At 37.6% G+C, this 18,747-nt stretch overlaps 1 protein-coding gene across 2 annotated transcripts in view; it reads right to left on the reverse strand.

Annotated features, from left to right (window-relative positions):
• Window positions 1-3,085: 3,085 nt before the first annotated feature.
• Window positions 3,086-18,747, reverse strand: part of NET1 (neuroepithelial cell transforming 1) — a 52,902-nt gene continuing 37,240 nt past the window's right edge. Inside the window, exons 1-10 of one of the 2 annotated variants that reach the window (XM_030836864.2) lie at window positions 15,146-15,374; window positions 10,035-10,142; window positions 9,457-9,624; window positions 8,787-8,849; window positions 8,359-8,455; window positions 7,926-8,002; window positions 6,836-7,093; window positions 6,218-6,388; window positions 5,034-5,220; window positions 3,086-4,726 (exon numbers count right to left, since the gene is read on the reverse strand). In XM_030836864.2, the coding sequence (XP_030692724.1) occupies window positions 4,320-4,726; window positions 5,034-5,220; window positions 6,218-6,388; window positions 6,836-7,093; window positions 7,926-8,002; window positions 8,359-8,455; window positions 8,787-8,849; window positions 9,457-9,624; window positions 10,035-10,142; window positions 15,146-15,238 (1,629 nt within the window). In that variant the 5' untranslated portion in view covers window positions 15,239-15,374 and the 3' untranslated portion in view covers window positions 3,086-4,319. Of the gene's footprint in view, window positions 4,727-5,033; window positions 5,221-6,217; window positions 6,389-6,835; window positions 7,094-7,925; window positions 8,003-8,358; window positions 8,456-8,786; window positions 8,850-9,456; window positions 9,625-10,034; window positions 10,143-15,145; window positions 15,375-18,747 lie in introns of those variants that run through there. The other variant, XM_030836863.3, reaches the window with a different exon arrangement.

Genomic DNA, 18,747 nt, shown 5'->3' on the forward strand with positions numbered 1-18,747 from the left:
AGAAGATCCCACATGCCGCAGAGCAACTAAGCCTGTGTGCCACAACTACTGAGCCTGCGCTCTAGAGCCCACGAGCCACAACTACTGAGCCCACGCGCCTAGAGCCTGTGCTCTGCGATAAGAGAAGCCCCCGCTTGCCGCAACTAGAGAAAGCCTGTGTGCAGCAGTGAAGACCCAACACAGCCAAATATAAATAAATTTATATATAAAAAAACCCCCATATCTAGGGGACTTTAAATATCCAGTCTATCCTGGATATTTCAGATTGTCTTATTTAAAAACAATTTGATTTAGGATCCAAGTAAGTCCATACATTGCAATGGTTTGACATGTCTCTTAAGTCATAGATACCTCCATCTTTCTCTTTCAATTTTATTTTGTTGAAGAAACTGTCATTTGTCTTAATTTCCTGCAGATGCAACTCAGGCTGATTTTCTTGGGAAGACTGCTTAGGTGGTGGGGGGCACCACTGTCAGGAGGTACGCCGTGGCTGGTGGTCTTTATTAATGGCTGAAATCTAGATCCATCAATCCACCAGGGCTTACAAAATGGTGATATTCTATCATGCCTTCTTCATTGATTAGCTGGGCTACTGCTATAAAGAAAATCTTCCCTTCCTCAGCTGTTCAGTTACCCTGAGATACAGTTTGTAGAGGAAAAGGCAGAATAAATGCTTGATTTTTTTAAAATCAGTTCTCAAAGGAGTAAGTTGGTTTCATGAGATACTCCAAAGGCGATTTAAAAGGTTGTGCTTTTTCTTACAGACTCATTTTGAAGCTATGGATTTAAACATTTATTTGTTACCCTAGTGGATGCTCCCATTGTCTCAAAGCGTGCATGCTAAATAAGATTATGTACCACCAGACCTGAGGAAACCACCATATCTGGTAAGTTCCTCAGACTTGCAGTTGGTTCTGGAGTTGCTCAAATATGCAAGCAAAACCCCAAACTCCTCTGATCTAGGAAGTTCTAGACTCTAGGACTGAGGGAGATTTACTTTGCTAGGATATTCCTCTCATGGGTATTAGCTTCAATGGACAAAGGAATGCGATTCTTTCAAGGGTGTTCGCTAATGCTGATTAAGAAAAGCCCAAGTTTGCAGGTTGAGGTATCACCTACTTTGAATCCCAGGACTTCTAACCCTAACAGACAATACTACCCACCAGTTTCCCCTTTAGGGACAGGCAGGAGTTCTAATAAGGAAGAGAACTGGAGAGATGCCCCCTTTGGTCTGTATCTCAGTCATCAAGACTGACAGATGGGAGCCTTAGCCAGGCATTGGCAGATGGCTGTAAAATGAATTCAGTAACATTAGCATTAGCCATACATATACTGTAGAAAATCAAGTACTGTGCTGGGTCTGCATGTTTACTCAAGCACTAAACATAAAGTAGAGCTAAGCCAGCACAAGAGTGGCGAGTCGCCTCCCGGATCAGCTGAGAAAATGCCAGTCTTAATAGATTCAAGGGTGATTTAGTGACACTGGTGTCCCACTGGCTGACAGTTAATCCAGATACCCGAGCTTCCCCTCCCACCTGTGTGCACACATCCTAGGTTGAGCCCTCAGTTCAGAGAGACTACCCTTTGCTCAAAATATACAAACATGCTCATGGAAAGAAGTTAAAAGAAAAACTGTACTTACCTCAACTCAGACTCTGAAGAGTTTAAAGGTAAACTGAGAAGCTAATAGATATATGTCAGTACTTACTATATAGCATTTACATAATGGCTGCTGGCTAGATCAGTGATTACTAAGTGCTGACCCAAGGAATGCACTGTATCAGAATCACTAGGGGGGAGTGTTTACAAATATAAATTATCAGCCCTCTACTCCCACCCCCCAGATACTGACTCAGTGAAACAGGTGTAGGAATTGGGGGAGGGGAGCTAGGGGGTGCGGCCCAGTTACCTTTATTTTTTTCAAAGTACCCCTCGTGACTCTGATGCCCAAACAGGCTTGAGAACTACTAGGCTAAATCGTCAGATGTTCTCAAATATAGATGCAATTTATGAAGAGTGTCCATTCTACACAATTATTCAGTTTCTGGGTCTTATTTTTTCCCTTGAGTGAACCCAAGGAAGCTAGAGTTTTCAGTAAAACATCATTTCATTAACAATATTAGAACTACTATTGTTTCTACAACTTGAGGCTGATCAAGGTAATTCTGGAAGAGACTGTATCTTATAACATCTCTACAAATGATTAGAAATCTGCTGATTTTTCAGATCACAACCACTGATATAATCTACACTACTGACTTTGAATTTCCAGAGTTAGAAACCTGAGATACCTAAGTTAAAATCTGAAATTAATCAAATTAATGAGGATGCTTTGCTAATAGCTTTACTATTGTATCCAGAAAGTGGCCAGATGTTCAGCTGTCTTCAATTCAACTGCTATTTCTGATTATAATGTGTTCTAAATGGTTTAATAAGATTCAAAAAACTTGACCTAATTGAATCTTTTTCTCTTACTTTTCAATGAATTTCAAAGGTGTAAGTATTTATGACTTTTTAAAGAACTTTGTGAGGCTTGCCATCACCCCCTTTGCTATACCAACGCATTCTGGCAAACGTCCCCCAAACATCCACCAGCCAAGAAACCTTTAAGGGTGATTATGTGTGTGACTTTCTTTTTTTAATTGTATAATTCATTTATACAGAGAAATCATTTGGATGTAACTATTTACAGTCTTTTTCAATTTTCATTTCCACTGGCCAAATATAGTTCACATAATAGTCAACATTTACTTGAGCTGATAACCATTACAAATCTGCCATGACATAGGGCTTTTAGCATCCCCGCCTTAAAGACTACGATCTCATTTGAACAGAAACATTTCATAGTAAAAGATTCACCAGTCTCTTATGAATACATCTGCCAAAACTGATCTCATATGGTCAAATTTTCAACACATTTTCTTTTCAAACCCATTATTTGCACGTATTGTAAACCAAGGCAAATACAGTTCACTTCCCTCAAGCCTTCTACAACTTACTACACACTCTCAAGTTTAGCTTTTACTATCTTTCATAAATGTCTGACACAACCAGACATTTTTTACTTTAAGACAAAACTACACTCTTTTTCCCTCTTTTTTTTTTTTTTAATACTTATTACCAGCCAACTTCCTTCCCTCTTGCTTTTCAGACAATATTAACTTTCCATGAAATCCTTAAGGTGGTTTTCTTTCAGTAGTCCGGAATATACTGAGTCATTTCATGTATGTTCTAACCCTGAAATACTACACTTTAAAAATTGCAATTTTCTTAACTGGCTCAAAAACAGTATGGCTTGATTTCACTTGGTAAAGTTAATATGATTTAAAAAAATACACACACACACACACACACACACACACACACACACATTTTTAATCAAGGAAGAAAAACACTTTAAAGACATGCCAATTTGAAAAGGCATCAAAGTAAAAAAATAAAAGCAAATACTAAAAACTACTTTACAATGAAAAAATTAAATAATTGGCAGGTTAAATCAATGAAAAATGAGGAATGTGCAGTGAAAAACAAACTAATAAAAAGCATTCCAGTTGGTAAAATGGAAAACCTATTAAGTTTTGTTTTTCCAAGGAACTTATGTTTCAACATAAATTCTGAAATATTGCAAACATATATTCCAAGTAGATCTTAGATGCCGATGTTAAAATTTCAAATTCTGCATGCAAAGTTTATCAAATAAACACTGGTAAAATCCTTGTATTTGCAAAATTTTAAGCTTTGGCCAATATTATAAACATCACAATTGGTATTAAAAAGTGATGGGGCTTCCCTGGTGGCGCAGTGGTTGAGAGTCTGCCTGCCGATGCAGGGGACACGGGTTTGTGCCCTGGTCCGGGAAGATCCCACATACCACGGAGCGGCTGGGCCCGTGAGCCATGGCCGCTGAGCCTGTGCGTCCGGAGCCTGTGCTCCACAACGGGAGAGGCCACAACAGTGAGAGGCCCGCATAACGCAAAAAAGAAAAAGAAAAAAAAAAAGTCACGATGAATGCAGAATGAAGAGAAAACCCATTTCATAAGTATTTCATTTGATTAAAAATACCAGACTTACATGTTCTAGATGATCTGAGGAAAAAAAAAACAACACTGCAGTTTAACAGTAATCTGCATATATATCTTTAGCTGCCATTAAAAAAAATTAAAAAATAAAAAACCACCACCAAAACCCAACCAAAAACACAGAAAATGTGAAGACTGGTATTAAGTAACCCTGCAACGCTCCCATACTCACATTACAAGAAAGAACAACTGTACACAGTTATAAATAAAGTCTCTCCCCCGGTTACCACAGAGCTTCCTTTACACCAGTGTCTCTTTCCGCTTGCCACCGACCTGGGCTTTGTCCCTGGCTTTTCGGAGGCCAGCCTGGGCTCGGGGCGCTTTTGTGCCCTTAGTATTGTCTGCTGTGTGCACCGGGGTGCCACTTTCGGAAGCGTCTCCATCAACTTCCACCTGAGTCACGCTGGATGCCGTGGACGCCCGTCTCTGGGCCCTGGCATTGCTGGCAGGGGGGCAGTTCTCTCCGTACTCCTCGTGGGGCTCCGGCAAGCCCTGCAGCTCGGAGGGGCTGGTAGCCTGTCGGGAAGGGGCCATGGCAGCTCGGATACAATTGAACCACTGCTGCTTGTGGAACACATCATTGGCTTGTAGAGTGTGGGACTGGCCTGGAGAGGGGTCTTGGAAGCGAACTCGAAAGATATTTTTAGCTAGAAAAAGAAAAATTAAAAAATGGAAATCAGACTTAAAAAGTTTATTCTAGATAAAGTGAATATGGGTGCTGGTATTTATACAGCATGCACATGTTAGGCAGATACATTACATAGTGCCTAGATGTTACTTATTAGGTACATGTGCTGGTGTCAGAGCAGCACAGCACCTGCCAACTCAAGGAGTGTAATAGGTATAGGATGATGGAACCCATTTCATTGTTAGTTTTTTGTGTGGGGACAGAATTCTTATAGATTAAAACTGAGTTTATGATTATTGAAACTATTTTAAAGCGTGTATTTTTACCTTTATCTGAATTGCTGAAAGCCCCTCGAAAGGACCCTCCCATCCTCACATCTCCATCCTGCAGGTCTTCCAAGACCAGCTCCTGGATTGGGATTGGCTGCCGGTAAACCTGGTAGGAGTGACGCTCGTTTCGTGTAACAGGCCGAGTCAAAACCAAGATGTCTTGAAACAGGAAAATGTAGAGTTTCTGGAGAAATGAGAAAAAAAAATGCTTCCTAAATATGGAACTTTGTGACTTTAAGTTGACTGAAATCCATTGTAAAAACAACTTAATTTGATCTTACTAATTTCATCAAATTGATTTACTAAGATCCCCCTTACAAATGACTTCATAACGATGGTGATTTTAAAGTTATGTATGTTCTCCTCGGAGAGCTTTTGTCATCACAGACTATATGCAACTTTTTTATCCGTGTGTAACATTAGATTCAGCAGCAGCTGAGCAAACGCTATGCACCACAAAGACCTGACTGTCGGTGGTAACGTGACTGGAAACACCAGGACTATACACCACAGTCTTCTAACAGGGTGAGAATTTAAAAATGTAAGCTGGTAAAAATGTTAATTGTTCTGTTTTGTCCCACATAAATTTAAGCTTTTATAGAACAATGAGGCCTCATGATAGAAATCAGAGATGAAAGATTAACTCTTTTCCAAAAAAGAACCTCAACTTACAAATTGGGCTTCTGAAAAGCACGTAATGAAATAAAAATACCATCCCATGCTTATACTTAGTTCTAGCAGGTACCTTTGTAATTAAGATTTAAAAAATAAGTTTGCTCTCATTCAATCTGCTACAAAAATTTGTTTAGTAGTGCTAAAAACTACTTCTATTACTATAAACTCTGCAAAAAGTTTTTTTGAAGGATATGCTTTTTTATTGAACATCATAAAACTAATAATTTATTTAGAAAGGAACCCCTAACCAAACAAGTTGATTTATGCTTCAAAACTAAAAAATAAATGATTACTGATTCTCCACCAAGACATTTAACTTATTCGGTAATGACAGAAACCAAATGTTTGCTTTACCAAAGCTGGTAACATAAAATCCAGTTACCTTCTTTCAGTATGTGATGAGTTTATTTTATAAACCTGCTTCATAATCAATGTGGAAAAAAATTAAACAGTGAGAAAAGGGCAGTAACTGCTCATTTCATATGTTAGTGTCCAAATGCACTTACATGTCCATTTTTATTTTTCAGTTCCCCATGGCAAAGCAATACTTTGCTAGCTTCAATTCTAGGGTCCTTCTGCTTTTCATCCAGATACTCCAGCTTGTCAATATAATACTGGCATTCTGATTCACCTTTCTTCAAGTTGATATCAGAGAGAACTCCTTGTATTATCAATATCTAAAAATAATAAAAAAAAAATCAATGTAGCATTTTCAGCATATTAGTTTATTTTAGTCCTGTTTCCCTACAGGACTAAAACGTCACATTAAAATGATAAAATGTTAAAGCTTGAAGGGACTCTAGAAATCGGGTAATTCAGCCGTCCCTTCATTTTACAGCCTCAGCCAAATGGGTGATTTGCCCAAAGTCACACAGCTAGCTGATGGAAGAGATCAGATTAGAATCCGGTCTTCTAACTAAAATATAAATATAAAATGTGTTATGTATTACACATCTCTTTATTAGTGCACAGTGCAGTAACATACGAGAACTTAAAACGACTACAGAAAACTTCACTGTGCTGATTCAACATGCAGACAGTGTGAGAGTATCATTGTATATCTTTCTCAGGCAAGCTAATATGTAAACTTGAAAAACGTAAGAATCACTTATTGGACTACTTACAGCTTCCTCCAGAAGCTGAACATCAGAGTGGTCTTTTGGAGTGTGTCTAAGAATTTCTTTCAACAGTAAAGGGTATTTAACGAGGCGGCTTCGAGGAATATCTAGGAAGCTCCAAAGATCTAGTTTTCGACTGAAGGGAGACTCAAGACATCGCTGGAGGAAGTCTTGGACTCTTGGATCCTGTTTCTTTTGATCAAGAAGAGCTTTGGCTGCCAGCTGGTTACTGCAGTAGCCTTTGTAGGCATTCAAGCCTGGCAACTGAAGAGTAATAAGAGAAAACAAAGTATAATGAGTTCCTGTTACAATTTAGTCCATTAGTAAGACTGTGGACACAAAATAGAAAACTTATAGCTATTCTTTTTTTTAATCAAAAGCTTATTATATGATCCTTTGAGGTTTATCACAGTAGTTCAGAATCAGTTTAACATTTGAAAAACCAACATAATTTACCATAGAATACTTATAGCTATTCTTGAAAGTTTTAACAAGCTGTGAAAATTCTCCTGCAGGTGATAATGGGGGTTGGATAGTATTTCGGGCCAATCTGAGAATGCCCTTTTTCAATTTCCCTAATATGGCTAAATCCAAACAAAGACTCATGCCTCCTACTTCCCCAGCCTCAGTTACATGCTGGTCTCCTGTATTCCCAGGACACCTGAGCCCTCCTCTCTCACATTCTTCAACAGCCTTGAGACTGGTTATTTACTGCTTGTTCTCTCACTTGACTATAAATGCAGAGACCATCTTTTATCACTGAATCTCTAGTCACCCCTCCTAGAACAGTGGCTGGCATCTGGCAGGCACTCAAATGTTAACTGAGAGAATAAAACAGATAACTGATGGTATATAATGTGGGAATTCTGTCTAAGGAGGAACATATTCTTCAAACAAATGAAACTGCATCATTCATGAAATATTTTTTAAACAGAGACTATAACTTCTACAGCTATGTAAATTTGTTCAGTTTTAACGCCTTATTTATCTGATTTTAGAATCCAGTAACTGGATCAAATCAATGTGATATTGATCATAAATGACAAGTCTGGCAAATCTGTATAAACCTATCTGAAGGCAACAACTTGCTACATACCCAGTTCACAAGAATGTGACCAATCTGCTCTACTGTTCCACCAGGCTTGGTTGCTTCTCCTATTCTTGCCAACAAATCTGAAGTGTAAAGAAGCAGAAATGCCAATAGGTTTATTTAAAAAATAATTCAGGGAGGAGCAAGATAGGGGCAGGGGATTAAGAGGTACAAACTACTGTGTATAATATAAATAAGCTACAAGGATATATTGTACAGCACAGGGTATATAGTCAATATTTTATAGTAACTTTAAATGGAGTATAATCTATAAAAAATCTTAATCACTATGCTGTACACCTGAAACTAATATAATATTTAAATTAACTATACTTCAATAAAAATTTAAAAAATATTCAGCACTAAGTTACAAGTTTAGATTTAAAATTACTTGTTACTGCTGTTCAGAATCCTATGAAAATTAGGTAGCATATCTTACCTTCATGCAGGGGTATATAAGCGTCCAAATCACCAAATATCTGTGTGAGTTCCTCTTCTGACATAATAGACAACTTTAACATGGGGTCATGGTAGGCCTGTCAGAGGGGAGAAATGTGTCACACAAAGAGATCAAGCAAATAAAACATGATGAGAGATCTGTACTTGAATGCAAGCATGACGAACTATGTAAAACTAGTGTGGATTCTATTTTATACATAAAAGAAATTAAAGTATATGTTAAGCCCAAAATAGATTTACTGATATTCATATTTGAAGAGATGCATCTAATAAACCTCATCTAAAAGAAGTATTCACCAGTAGATATTCTCTACTTTTCAACTTCTAAAGGTAAGAAAATCATCCTTTAGAATTTGTGAAATGTAATTTTTAAAAACTATGGCACATGATAGAAAGTTATTTACTGACCTTTCTTGCAAGCTTGAGATCCTCAATTAAATCCTGTTCACCTCGGGACATTTCATATATTGCCTAAAAAAAAATCCAGCAAACATCATAGATCACTCCTCACTTTGAGAAACAAAAATTATATACAACTGGTATTTACCATTTAACTGACGTTTTGAATGGCGCTTTTTAAAGTGATTCCGTCTGAAAACTAATTCAGAATGGAATCTCAAATTAGCGGATGCCGTAGGTTTCATAATTCTACCCCATCCGAGTTGTTAAACTGGATGACCATCCCCCATCTCAGGTGCTGCTCAGCATGTGTTATGAATGGCATTCAAGTACAAAAATGCAAGTTTATCTTGCCATAGGCATTAGTTTGCTATTCTTCTGGCAAAACATATGTTTAAGAATCAGGGTCGGGGCTTCCCTGGTGGCGCAGTGGTTGAGAGTCCGCCTGCCGATGCAGGGGACACGGGTTCGTGCCCCGGTCCGGGAGGATCCCACATGCCGCAGAGCGGCTGGGCCCGTGAGCCATGGCCGCGGAGCCTGTGCTCCGCAATGGGAGCAGCCACACAGTGAGAGGCCCGCGTACCGCAAAAAAAAAAAAAAAAAAAAAAAAACAGAATCAGGGTCTATTTTTTTTTAGTTTAAGCCAGTACACATGGTCTTGCTACTGAGCATGGCACACCTCCTGACGTTTGATCTCTCTGGAGGTTAAAGACTGCTTCATGTTGACGTCTAACATCTCCGACCACAGGGCACTGCTTCTCCTTTTGGCGGGCGCCGGGACTGTAGATCTGCTGGATAACTTCTGGGCAGAAGCGGGGGATCTGTTGTCACCACGAAGGGTAAATGACTGAAAAGAAAAGAAAGAGGTGAACGAGAAGAGTTTGGAGGATACAGGAATTATTACTTTTTTTCTTAAAAAAAAAATAGAAAGACAAATTAAAAGCAAGGTTCTGAGAATTTCTCTATGCATAAAACAATCATTTATCCAAGCTTCTATCTAGCAGTATTCTAAATATTTATCAGTCAAAATTCTCTCTGGGAATAAAAACTATCAAAGATCTTGCTTTGATATAAGATACAAACTAATATAATGAGGTTATATAAATATTGTTCTGGCAACAATATGCCTTACCAGCACATTCCAAAAAAGGAAAGTTATGTTTAAGTATAATAGTAAAAACCTGTTTGTATGACTCAAAGAAAATGCAAATTTTAGGCTTCTATAAAAAGTCCCCTCACTACATTACTTGTCCCTACCTGTATGGTTTGACCAAATCGTCTGACGGCTCCATTTCTTACAGGAGAAATTAAATTTGCCAAGGATGTGACCCGAGCTAGAGGCCGAACTCTTTTATTGCTTGGCTCCTGTGAAAACAAAAACAAGTTATACTAAATGTGTGTTTAGGTGTAATGATTTCAAACAAGTTTGGACAAAGTTAAGCCCTCTCAAAAACCAGATATTTGTACAGTATAAAACGCAGAAACATGGAACTCTGAAAATGAATGTTGTTTTTCATTGTTGAAATACAAAGAACACTAAAGAATAACAGTAATTTATTAAATAATAAATGGTATAAGAAAGGCCAGTCAAATATCTGAACATCACTCTGAGAACATAACATACTATCATTAAACAGAAAAAAACCCAAAATTAAAACAAACAATTAGATTCTAAAAACCTTTAGAAGCTTTTAGCTTAATATAGAGAGTAACTTTTAAAAAACACCTCCTTATTTAGAAAAATTTCAAACATACACAAAAGGGGAGAACAGCATAATGGACCTCATGTACTTAATCACTCAGCTTCAGCGGTTTTTAGTATAACAATTTGTTTCATCTCTGCCTCTACTGAAATATTTTAAAGCAAATGCCAGACATTCTATCATTTTACTCCTGAATACTTCAGTTAGAGAATAGCTTTTAAATGAACACATCTGACATTGGAATGGGTCAGCTCTAAAGGCAGTGAGGTAGGTCCCTGTTGTGGAGGTATTCTAGCACAGTTAGGACAGTGGTTAAGAGGACACTCCGCCTCTGGAATCAGACTGACTGGGCCCAAATCCTGGTTTGGACACTTGATAGGAAACATCCTCGGTCCCAGTTTTCTCATCTGTAAAATGGGGTTAATATTAGAACTTCTCTTATAAAGGTGTTATGAAGATTAAGGTATGTTTAAAGGGCTCAGAACAGTTCTTGGAGCATACTAAGTTTTACCCATTACTAACATTCTTTCTTAGGAATATTTCCACTTACTATGTAAATGCTGGTATTTATAAATAATTAGATCCTCTTTCATACATTTAATTAACTTCAAGGAAAAATATATACAAATTCAGAGGGCATATTATTTTACATGTATTGTTTTTAAAATAATAATAGTATAGCAAACATCATTTATCATTCAAAGACCTCAAAATTTTACAAATTTTTTTATTACTCTAATTCTACTGCTAGGAAAATGGAGGCATACCATTAGGTGACTCACACAGCTATTGAGATAAAGAAGGCCAGATCACAGAACAGGCCTATCCTTTATGATGTCTATGGAGCATAATTATTTGTTTATATTTGGTGCCTTTGACAATTGTGGCATACTTGACAAAATAATTTTAATGAGACTTCAGAAGGATATACGATAAAAAATTATATAAAAATTACCACTTAAAAATGACAGATAAAAAAGTTTTTTTCCTAAGAATTATTTGATGTGACCAATCAAAGAATTGATCGGTCATAAAAAAGAGATGAGGAAAGTGAGTAAAAATAATTCCCTAAGAATAATTTAAAAGTAAAGTGGCAGAAAGGGTTAAAATCCTCTGGAAAGAAACTTAAATGATTTGAATATTCAAAGAAGCAGTTAGACTTATTAAAGCTCCTAAAGGTATATACACATATGAGGAGGGAATGTGACCCACTAAGGTAAGAAGACTTTGTGGGCAACCAACAGAGTTCAGGCCCCTGAGTCCTTAAGAGGTGGTGCTGTAGACCAACCCTCCCCCGCCAAAATAATTAACTCCAAAGTAAAACTATGACTATAAAGCCACTAATGTGCCAATGTTAAATGAACCGAAAAAGAAGGCTCCAGGATATGTAGTAAAATGACACTGTGTGGCCAAGGCCATGTGTGGATGCCTTTACCAGACCCATCTGTGCGAGACTGAAGCGACACATGCATGGGCAGAAGGCGGCAGAAGGCATTCCTTTCTCTTGAGTAAAGACAGGACAAAGACGCTTCTGTTTGAATGGGGATATAATTACCTCACAAAGTAAGATATGCCAACGCCAACTAGAAACAAAGCAGTTGTCAGAAAGTTCTGTTCCATAGTTTGGAAAGAGGTTAATTCCTCTTCCTTGTTTAGATCATAACCCATTTGACTTCCTAGTAAATCATAAAATATTTAATTTCAATTTAAAAGTGTTTGGAAAGGTGCTCTTCCCAGTGAATTTGAAAGGAAACGTTAGTTTAGCTGGAAGGAAAAGAATATTTGATATCTAATTTAATACATAAAATCAAAAAATTCTTATCTTTGGATCAGTACAACTATTAATTTCCTGGTAATTTAAAACTGTGATATTTAAAATAAAAACTACAGAATTTAGATTTAGATAATTAAGTGTAAACATATCTAAAGCACCTTTCTGAAACTAAAACTCTGAAATGTGGATTTTGTCTCTTTAGTGTGTCAGGATATAATGCTAATAAGCAGTATTTTGTTATTAAGTATGTTCCACAGTCCTTTAGAAACCCACCTATAATCTCACTTCTTCACAAAGAGATGTTAGTCTCAGGGCTGTATCTAATCTAAAACGTCTGGTAAGAGCGCCTGGCTAGCTCAGTGAGTACAGCATGATACTCTTAAATCTCTCTGTACCAAAGTAGTGCTGAATCAGGAAGTACATGGGGGAGGGGGTGGGGTGGGAGGACACCTTGTACTTTTCACACAGGCTTTTAAGATCCAAAAGTAACTTTCCTGCCTTACTAAAAGTTCATATGTGATGAATGTTTGGCAGACACAACACAAACTTTTAGCATATATATTTACTTCAAAAGTATGAAGAATTTTAATGAATAAAATAACTCAAAAAGTGTGACTGAAATGTAAAGGCATAATACTGAATATGGCTCACGAATTTCAGGATAAATACATTATTTGAAAAAAAATCATACAGACAGCTTTTGTGGAAAAGTGTTATGAACTACGCATTCACAGGTCACCTATAGGGTAGGGACAAAAAATTGTCTCTTTATTGATTAGAATTTGGTTCATGTGAGCTACAACCAAAAGCAGTTTGTCTTTAGAGGTCTAGACGAGCCACTTTATTTTGGTTTGGTGTTTTGAGAGCTGGGATTCCGCCCACCTCTGCCCCTTTGCAGACACAATGCAGGTACAGGGTCTGGAGGTAAAGAAGGAAGAGAGGAGTAGGACTCTACCTATCTTACCATCACCCAAAATAAGGCTTTCATAATGGTTTTGCTGCCGTGGTTGTTTATTTTTGTTTTGGAGCATTGTTAACAGCATTATGGTAAATACAAGAAGCTTAAAGAACGAGTACAGATACTGAAACTACACACCCTCCTCAAAAGACAATCTGAAAACTTACGGGAATAGATAAAGAACACCAACAAGTTGTACATACTCAAGGAACTTTTTCTACTGTAGGCAACCTTTCACCAGGGCTAGAGTTCACTTTACGAACTGTAATATTCATTTATGTTGTTTACTTAGGTTACCTTTTAACCACACTATCTAGTTTAGCCAGGCAATCACATGCGTTGTTATAGGGAATCTGACTTGAGACGAGTTTTTAATCAATCTATTTTACTAATCCAGTTGTAGTCAGATTTTATGCCTTAAAATATTTTCTGGATATCTATAAACAGAAAATTGTTAACATCAATTTCAAATCTTTTACTGGAATGTACCTTGCACATAAAAGCAACAACATGGAAAAATTCTGTTGTGAACCCGGTTTTTTTGTAAAACGTTTTTTTTCTCCTAATGATGTCACATAAGAGAATATATTCCAGGAGGGTCTCTTCTAGAGTCAACCAAATCAAGACACACAAAAAAAATGTGTCTGGGTTTACTCATTTGGGTTACTAGATAAATAATTTTCTCCTCTACCTGGCAAGAACTTTAAGAAGAATGAAAAGAAAAAGTTATTTATAAAAAGATAAAGATGAGTTATCTCACAGGATGTCTTCCCTTTCCTCTTAGTAATAGAAATAGTCAAATTTAGTTATTTATTTAAGGCTGTGTTGCTAAAAACCTGACAACATTCCTGGTGTTTTTAATCTTTGGAATAAAGGTATGCCAGAACATGGCTGGTGTCTGATACCAAACAAAAAGACTAGTTCAAAAGACTAGTTCAGTTTTAGTATTTACACTGATGACCACTTTTGAGAAAACAGAAACATATAAACAAAAGCCAAAACCAAACAAATAGAAAAACAAAGCCAAATCACACCAAATAAAAGCATACCTTTGAAAGACGGCAGCTATTCTAACTACCAAAAGGTGTGCGTATGTATGATACACAGCTATACTGAGATATACAACACATTGCACATATTTAAAATGTATAATTAGATAATTTTGATATATGTATACAGCCACAAAACCATCACCCCAATGAAGATAAGAAATATAATAATATAGTATAACCATGGAGTGTATATATATTGTGGTGTGCTATATAAATAGAATGCCCACAATTAAGGCAACTATCAAAATTAAATAAAATGGCATAAAAATCACTTATTTTGATAAATGTTCATAAAGACTTTAAAAAAGTACGACTTACGTAATTAAAGCAAGGAGGGCAGAAGCACCTAAATAACGGTTTGTTGGCTGAAATATTTTAACACATTTTGCTTTCTTAAGAACAAAAGTCACACACAATGAACTTATTAGACGTGGAAAGAAAAATGAACACTAGGTCAGATGGCATTTTGTTCACTAGCACTAACTTGTAAGGAAGGGATTCTTATTTTCCTACTCCACAAAGCAGTTCTTAAGACTTACTAGGTAATATAAATAAATGCAGGTCAAAACCCCCCCAAAACCAAAAAACCCCAACCAAACAGAAAACTGTATTAAGCATCAGAAATGTGACCAATTTAACCAAACTGAACAGCATATACATTTAAAATGTTTTTCTTTTGTATAAAAGTTTGTGTACACTCAAGCTACACTATGCATAAATAGTTCCTAAACACATTTCAAACCTGCATGTAAATCAAAGTCATACGTTTTAATACTCAGTGAGATCAAAAGTTAAGTTTAACAATATACTGTTAATAAACTGTTAAACATCGTTCAAGTTCCGTGGAGTTAGAAACCTTCCTTTGGCTTTTCAAGTCTCACCTCCTGCTCTCTGAAGGACTGGTTGTTCACATCGAGGACTCGTATAGTCCTTTTAATAGGTAGGAGACCTCCGACCTCATCGTGCGCCACCATGCTTTCCGAGTACCTCACGCCCCCAGCCCAAGTCCTCCCGGAGGCTAAGTTCCCGGCTCGGCCCGGCTCGGCTCAGCTCGGCTGGGCGCTCAGCTGCCCCGCGCAGCCATCACCCAGCGTCTCCGGCGTAGCGGCTTCTGCGGGCGCTCGAGACGCCAGCAGCACTCCAGGCTCTGTGGGCGGGGCCGGCTGGGCCGGGTCTAGTGGGTGGGCACCCGAGGGACACGTGACAGCCCTTAACTGACAGCGGGGCACACCTAGGCCTCTCCGCTTTCTCTGCCAGAGAAAGCTCTTTATCAAGAGGTTTGGAATTTCTATAGTGAGACCAGAGGGGAAAAGGAAACTGGGTTACTGTAAGGCTTTTCCTGATTTAAAAAGCATTCCCAAAGACAAATGAATTGCGTATCTAGGTTACCTTTCTTAGTACTTAGCTGCACACAGGGATACTTTTTCTATAAAACCCTATTTCCTAGAAAATAATTTAGAATGGACAACTTGACAACTTTAAGAAAATTGTAATTCAGAGTTAAAAAATGTATATACTAAAGAAAAGCCTAATTATCCAGGAGCCTTGCTTTTATATTACGTAAGTGCAATTTCTAGTCCAAAGCCTTGCATCTATGAAGCAACCCTACTTCTGTTGGTTTGGTAGGCCTGCAACAAAGCAGAGTTTCTTCTTTAACAGTAAGTACTGTATTCTATTTCGAAAAGTAGGATTTCCTCTTAACCATATGCTACTATGAATGATATGATGCTGATAATTTACAAAAACATTTCTATTAGGATTTATTAGGGTCAGAGAAATCTGAGAAATCTATGTAAAAGGCACTATTCTAGATGCTATGGGTGATAGAAAAAAATAGGTTTCATATACGCTCCTAAAGCGCTAACAGACCATTGTGTAAAGCTAGGCCACACGAAGAGATAAGTAATGCAAGACAGCTTTTGACAAGTCCAAAATAAGCTGTACAGCTAGCAAGGAGTTCAGGAGAAGAAACCAATTCTGGCAGATGAGATGAGGGTGGCAAAGACACTAGGGAAGAGGCTGTAACATGTTGTTTCAGTACCTTGAAGGTCATGTTATTTTTTTCAAAGGTCTGAGCAAGGGAAAAGTGCAAGGCTTTCCCAAAGGAGCATGAAAAGCAAACTCACAGCCTGACGTCTCAGGCTGTGGGTAAAGACAGACGAGCAGAGGGCTTTACTGAGCACGTGAGAGAGATAATGAGAGGTATGTTGTAAGGTGGTGTTTAAGATGGCTTGAAAGATGGCTGGAACCATAATGCAAAAATCACAGTCAGGGATCAAGAACTTTGCCTATGGTAGGACCAGTGGGAAAGGAAAAGGATATATGCAAGAAGTCAAAGATGCCAACAACTGTAAAGTTAGGAAGGGTAACTGTTAATGCAAATAAAGAAATACAGAGGAATAAGCTTTGAAAGAAAATTCTGGGTTTCATTTTAGATATACTGAGTCTTGGGTGGTGGAAAAACATGCAAATAAAACTATTGAGCTAGAACCTGGAAATGTTGGACAAGGACTTGAAGAGGTCAGAGGGTGGATTTAGACTGGGGAGTCGGAGACACAGGGATCAGAGTTGAAGCTCTGAAGTGAATGAGATGCCTGGGGGAGAAAATCTGGACAAAAAGAAAAGAGGCCCAAGGATCTAACTTTGGAGAGATGCCAAGGGAAGAAAAGGTGTTAGTTACGACAAAAAGATTAAGATGGGTAAGAAAAGATTCATGGATTTAGTGATTACAAGTTTAATGAAGACCTCAAGTGTGCTAGTTCAGCAGAAGACAAAAGAGAAACCACAAAGGTTTGAAGAGTGAATAGAGCAGAGTAATAGTGGACATAGACTATAATGACAAATAATCTATAAAAAACAATTTACTAAGGTTCGCAGGACAGTGTTACTTCTTGCAGGAAGAAAGAATGCTGCCCTTACATAAACATCAATGTGTTTTGCATTTGGGATGATGTTCTTAATTTGTCTTTCTGCTTTTAGACTTTTGAAAAAAGTAATGGTGATTGGTTATATTTCGTCAACTATTCTTTATTACCAGGTCACACCTGGGCAACATGCGTGATGCAGTTGGCCTTGAGAGGCTGTTTGTGGTAGGTAGTTCCACAGCATTAAAGTGGAAGCACCTTAGAGATCATGGAATCCAGTTCCGTAATTTTACAGGTAAGAACGCTGATCCGCTTAAGCCCTCAGAGTTAATAAGAACCCAGTAGTCTGGTTCAGTTAGTTTCATCAGTTAAAAGATGGTTGCAAGTAAGGCCAATACTTTATGGCTACTTAGTTTCATAAGGGAATAAAGGACTTATGCAGAGTGGGAGTGAGGAAAGAAGTTGCTAGGGCATTCTCATGGTCTCTTACCTGATGTCTTTCTCCAAACTATGTTTTTCTATTTAGTTCTGATAGAGGTAAGACCAAGGTAACGAGGGGAAAGGATATCTCTCATTTCTCTCCTTCAGTAAGGATCCGAAGGGTAAAGGTAGAAGTCTTAAATGCAGAAATAGCCTGCAAAAACCAAGTAGGGTCTAATAGTGAATAGTCCCAGTAGAAAAATCCCAGCTCACCAAACCTAAAATCTTAGTTTCATTTTGGATGTTCAGGTTTGTGGTCTAAATATAATTCAGACAACTGTAGACAGCATCTATAAGAGCAACAATGGACAAGGAATGTTCAGTTAGCACTCTGAGCCATGAGCCTGAGAGAATCTTGACTCTAACAATGCTCTATAAAATACAAGGGCTGAAAAGGTCCTTTGTGATCATTAATTCATCCTCCTCAGTTTTCTTAGGAGGAAACTGGATAGTGAGGAAAAAGAAAAAGGAAATGTGAGTCCTTACTCTGTGCCAGGAGCTTTATGCATATTATCTTATTCAACCAACTTTATGAAGTATGTATTATTACCTTCATTTTACAGATGGAGGAAACTCCGAAAGTTTAAGAAACTTGTCCCAAGTTGCATGGGTCATCAGTGGCTGAACAGGTTTGAATCTGGTCTGCTCAACTGTGGCTGCAACGTCTCTTCCCCGTGAGACAATCCGTGTACCACCTTCAGCACCGGTCTGTACAGCTCAGTGCTCAGGCACTGCTAGTTGTCATTCTACGAGTTAGGAGCAGAGCTGGGTTTAAAACCCAATCTCCTAGTCCCAGGCTAGTTTTGCTAAATAACTGCCAACATTTTATAGAGAAGGAAAGCATAAAACCACAGTAGAGAGATTACTTGTATTATAGGCAGGTAAATAAAAAGATAGTAACAAAATAGTTCCAGCTGCTTAAGTTTTAGAAGAGATCCTATTTCAATCAATGGTTTACTTTACTGATCATGTTATTAATAGCAATTATTTATATGACTTTCTACAATTGAAACACAGATTGGTTGAGTGTCTTTTCTTTGTGTAGAAAATCTAGAGTTTATAAACTTAAAAACAAAACTGTGTTATCTAAAAATAATAATGCAGCTTTGTTTAAGAAATCAAGTTTTTGATAAAATTAC

Source organism: Globicephala melas, chromosome 2 (genome assembly GCF_963455315.2).
Source record: "Globicephala melas chromosome 2, mGloMel1.2, whole genome shotgun sequence".
Classification (NCBI taxonomy): domain Eukaryota; kingdom Metazoa; phylum Chordata; class Mammalia; order Artiodactyla; family Delphinidae; genus Globicephala; species Globicephala melas.